Below are 5,316 nucleotides of genomic sequence, written 5' to 3' on the forward strand. Positions count from 1 at the left end.
TTCAAAATAGGAGTTTGATTAAAGCTCTTCCCTGCCATGAAAAAAACAAAAAGCAATTCATTGAAAAAGCAAGAATGTACTGAAATGCATTTTTGTTGTAATTATATCACCAGGCTATGTTCCTAAAATTACCAATACTTTATGTTTATCTATTTATTTATTTGGTTTTGCTGTAAGGTCTGTGTGCTCTTGCCAGAGAGACAGAGAAAGAGAGAGAAAGAGGGGAAGTGAGAAATCGGGAAGATGGCCATGCCGCAATCCCTTCTCCTCTGTTCTCTCAGGATTTTGGGCATGCACACACCCAATGTGTTTTTCAAGTCACCAGTTCCAGGATTCAAATCATTCAGTCAGCCATGAAAAATCCAGCCACCTTAACCTCCCCACCACCTGCTGGCCCCATCACCAATATCTTCTATTTTCTTTCTTTGAAGAAAAGTTATTCTACATTATGCTAAGTTTCTTTTTGATTCCACTCTACAAAGACCATGTAATGCTTTTACTGAATCCTAAATCAAGGTCATTAACATCTTCCTGAGGTACTTGGTAGATGAAAACTCTGAGACTGAGTGAAAACTGAAAATGCCGTATAGATTATGTGTCTAGCTTTTCCAATGCAATTTTCTTCTGTGAATGTTTTCCTTAAAGCAGTAGTTTCTGAGTGGACTTTCTTTTGTTTCATAGAATTTGCTTGTTGAAATCTTCTTTATTTCATGGAGTTTTAAAAAATGTATTTTAATGCTAGACAGTTCACCAGAAGAAACTGAAGCATGTAGCCTGTGTGTCCCTGCATAGGCTCACCTGAATTCTTCCTTTGAATTTCTTAGCCTAGATGAGATGCATTTTTAATTCAGGGAACATATTCAGGCAGTTAGCTCCTGAGCGGCTCTGAAGGAGTCTTAGAAAAGACAAAAACATCACTCATATTTTTTCTATTGGCTACTACTGTAAGGGAGCCACGGGCTGTCTGGTAGCTGAAAGCACAGGGAGGAGTGACTACCCAGTGTAATAGGCAGACTCCTGGCAGTATCTCTGACACATTCAGCAAGGTTGGCAGACTCCTGGAAGCCAAGTCAGATGCTCAGAGAATTTTAGAAGTTATATCCACCATGCACATGGAATTAGAGCATCTTCCTCAGTTTCCTTAGATGTCAATTTGATACTTCTATCAGAGAGAGACCATAAGCGATGTAGATGCCTATCGGAAGAAAAGGATTTGGAGCAAAGGGGAAGAGGCTCCACCCAGAGCCATGGCTATTATCCTGACCCTTCATCAATTTTGTGTGTCTATGTGTTTATGCATGCATGTGTGCACTAGAGGATGTGAGTGCTTGTCAGAGAGAGACAGAGATAGAGAGAGGAGAAAACAACCCCCGTGGGCAATAGTCACACCACAATCCTTTCTCCCCGAACTCTCCTTGTTTTAGGGATTTGAAGCACACATGCCCAGCATTTCTGAAGCCATAAGGTCCAGGACTCAAATTGTGCAAGCAGCCATGTGGGCTCCAGCTGTTTTAACCACCAGGTCATCAATCGAGCCCCTTCTATTTCTTTCATAATTATTCATGAAAGACACTGGTTTTCCTCTTATAAAAGTCAGGTAAAAATACCCATCTGGGGAACCAGCAGTTAGCGTAATGGCTATGTCGCTGGACTCCCACGTAGTCGACCGCGGTTCGTGTCCTGGACCCGGTGGCTTAAAACTCACGCCGGGCGCGTGTGCGTGCGTACCCAAGATCCCGAGAGGAGAATGGAGGAGAAGGGATTGCGGCGTGACCATCCCCCCTGGGGGGTGATTTCTCGCTTTCTGTCTCTCTGTCTCTCTCTGTCTGTCTGGCGAGCGCACGCGCCCTACAGTGAAAATCTCTCCAAAAAAAAAAAAATACCCATCTGGGAGCTGTCCATGAGCAAGAACCTCTGTGAGGGAAACAGCAGGGCTGAATATCAATGCCAAATGGCAATCCTGCCTACTGTGCTCAACTATGCCCACAATGGTCTCTTTATAAGACAGTTCATTTTCTTTTTTTTTTAATTTTTTTATTTCATTTTTTATACATTTAACCACGTTATTTGGCTTACAAAATGGGTATTTCAACAGGTAAACATTTCTCCCCAGTACAGTTGATAAAACTATAAATTATCTTCAACATAAGACAGTTCATTTTCATAACCTAAGTCTTGTTATAGATCTTGGAGAGCAAAGACAAAGATTACAAACACTTGCCCCAAATTCATGTTGAGAAAAACAAATGGGATGAGACAGAATAAAATCAAGATAAACTTGATAGAGGCAAGAGATACGCTTTTGATTTAAGCCACACTTAAAAGTATCTATAGGGATTTAAAAGGAAAAAAAAAGGAGGGGACATGTTTAAATATGTGAGGATTTATTGCTTCTCAAATGCTTTTCATAGAAACTATCTATGAAAAATATTTTATGGTTTTGAATCATTAGTGACTCAATGATAACAAGAAAGAAAATATGACATAGTCCAGAGATCTCTAGGACTATACAGAGAGTGTCTTAGTTTTAAATATTCCTGCCACTTGTTACCCTTGTCATCTGAAGTCCCTTCAATTTTCCAAGGCTTTCTTTACTCCAATAAGAAACAGCCAATTCGTGGGTCAGCAGGTGGTGTGATGGCAAGACACTGGCAGCTTGAAAAATATGCGAGGCACATGTGCATGTGTGCCCAAAATCCCAAGAGGAGAATGAAGGAGAAAGGATTGTAACATGGCTATCCACCTTGGGGAGGAGGGTTGATTTCTCACGCCACCCTCACCCCCTTCTCTGTCTCTCTCTGATGAATGAATGCATGTGCCCTGTGGCAAAAATCTTAACAATAATCAGCCAATTTACAAAACCCTTATAAGGAACAAATGAAATCACCTGTGCAGGTATGTGCAGACTAAACCCAACAAATGTTGCCATCACCAAGACGCCTGTCACATGGACAGGACTTGTGCTCATGCGGGTGACACTACTCTAAAGCAAACTGTCAGTAAAGACCGGGGGTCAGGGTATGCTTCAAATGCTTACATTTTGTACTGTCTCACAAATGCTGCAAACTCCGGATCATTGGCATACAGTTCCAAAATTCTTGTTCTCTCTTGAATCTCCTTAAACAGAAAAGAAAAAGAGGCCACACATTGCATTAGAAAAACCTCAACAGGTTTTTTAAAGGAATTCTAATTTTTATAAGAAATTGTGACCTTCCAAGGAAGAGCTATAAGAAAGAATTGCCCTTTCAGAGAAAGGGAAGTCCTACATATACTGCTCTGGATATTACATATGTGGACCTAACTCTGATATATATTTCTAAGTAAGAAAAAGAGAAATGAGAGAGTGTTTCTTAATAACAGAAAAAGAAGTCACTCCATGGAGAATAAAGTATAGCTTAGAATTGTTCTAGCATGAGTGTAACAGTAATAAGAAGAACCATTTGTCTTGTCATAATGAAATGATTAACATTCATCATGGAAAAAAAAATAATTGCAGACATATCACACTGGGAGAGATAATTAGGTTAAAAATAACCATGAGGTAGTATTCATTTTTTCTTGGAGCCCATGTATCTGCATGCATACATACATATGCACACACACACACACACACACACACACACCAGCAGGGGGAGCAGCAACAACAGTACAACAACAGAAATACAAACTCCTACCTCTCTGGAAAGCTCATGCCTCTCATACATCTGTCTGAGTTCTCCTCTGTTCGGATCACCCGTCACCTCTTCGCTAGCAGAGCTGTAGAAGGCATATGGAGGATACTGCTCACACCCGGGCATGTGGCTTTCATACATGGGGTTGAACTTCACTGCATTCTCAATGGCTGAGAGGCTGTCAGCCTGTCTGCTGGAGCCATTACAAAAAAAAGATAGGGTTGATTCAGGTTCTTCTTTGAATATGCAACTACACATAAGACTGTTGATCTGGAACAAGATTTTTGTTGGGAAGGAAAAGAGATGGGAGCAGACAGTAGCACAATGGTAAAATGCAATACTCTGCAAAGCAGTCCCACATGGGAAGGCTCCTGGTTCAAGCCCAGAGACCTCCGTGAGTATGTCAGACATAAGATTGCCCATGATCCAGGGCTGGCTGAAGGCTGGGGTGGATCATGGTATTGAAATCCTATTTGGGGCACTCACTCTTTCTCTTTCTCTCTCTCTCTCTCATCTCTCTTACTCATGGAAAAAATATAAACTTAGAAAGAAAAGAGGTGAACTAAACACAAATGAGGAAGAAGCAACTGAAAAATATCCAGATCGGTCTCAACATTATTAATCAGGTTGGTTATTGTCATCTCCTTGACTACATGGCAAATGCCCTGTGTAATTGTTCCATGTCTCATTCAACTTATCTTCCCACAGTGCCCAGCACTTAGTAAATGATGGCTTGGAGCTATGTCTGCCAGAAGATGGTATTTCACTAAATAGCTCCAATATTCTCAAAGTCATACACATTAAAAATCAGTGTTAAAAAAATCAGTTTGTAACTACAGAGAGAACCTGATAGAAGTATAAATATTGGGTGGAGAGAGGAGCTGGGGCCCCCCAACTCAATCCAGGTCCATAAACATGTGGGAACTTCAAAAAGTTCATGGAAAAGTGGAATTAAAATGTAAGTTCATTTTAGTATAAAAAAATTGTTTAAATCCATGTGAAGCCTTTCCATAATGTACATTTTCCACGGGGTTTTTGTAGACTCCTTGTGTTTACTGAGTAGTGATTATATGTCTAGGCTATTCTAGATGCTGACAATAAAAAGCATTTTTTAGAATCTCTAAATGTGATGACAGTGCAACAAGAAGCTGAAATCAATCAAATAAAAAGTCTAAGAACATAATGGAAATATATCCTGGTGCCCTAGAAACCAAAGGTGCCCCCTGAGCCAAGTCAGAGGGTGAAGGGTGGCAACCTAGACTTAAAGTGGGAGCTCTTGTAGACTCCAGAAGCACAGAAACAGAGCACGACCAGGGAACAGGATTACATCAACACCCAGAGGGCTCTGGGTGCCCAAGCAAGTAGTCCAGGTTTTACTTCCTCTGTTAATGAAGCCACACCTCAAATCAAAGAACCAGATTTTGTTTCTTGTCAGATTCTTACCCATATACAAAAGTCTGGCTAATTACTACCAGTATGAGCTGAAGAGGAGCAAGGCGTAACAGATGCAGTCCTCATAGAAGGGAAACAGCTTTTCCATCTCATCTCTGATATCCCTGAACCCTCCCCTATCATGAAACAGGCACTCACCACACTCGGGATGCCTTTCCTTCAGCGTGCCTGGCAGTTCAGGCATTCCTGCCTA

The 5,316-nt window shown here is 41.0% G+C and overlaps 1 protein-coding gene across 1 annotated transcript in view; it reads right to left on the minus strand.

Annotated features, from left to right (window-relative positions):
* Window positions 1-868: 868 nt before the first annotated feature.
* The window catches only part of IMPG2 (interphotoreceptor matrix proteoglycan 2), a 128,443-nt gene continuing 123,995 nt past the window's right edge, over window positions 869-5,316 (minus strand). Inside the window, exons 18-19 of the mRNA XM_027769966.1 lie at window positions 3,038-3,117; window positions 869-1,058 (exon numbers count right to left, since the gene is read on the minus strand). Coding sequence (XP_027625767.1) covers window positions 869-1,058; window positions 3,038-3,117 — 270 coding nt within the window. The remainder of the gene's footprint in view (window positions 1,059-3,037; window positions 3,118-5,316) is intronic.

Source organism: Tupaia chinensis, unplaced genomic scaffold (genome assembly GCF_000334495.1).
Source record: "Tupaia chinensis unplaced genomic scaffold, TupChi_1.0 Scaffold000100_1, whole genome shotgun sequence".
In the NCBI taxonomy this organism is placed as follows: Eukaryota; Metazoa; Chordata; class Mammalia; order Scandentia; family Tupaiidae; genus Tupaia; species Tupaia belangeri.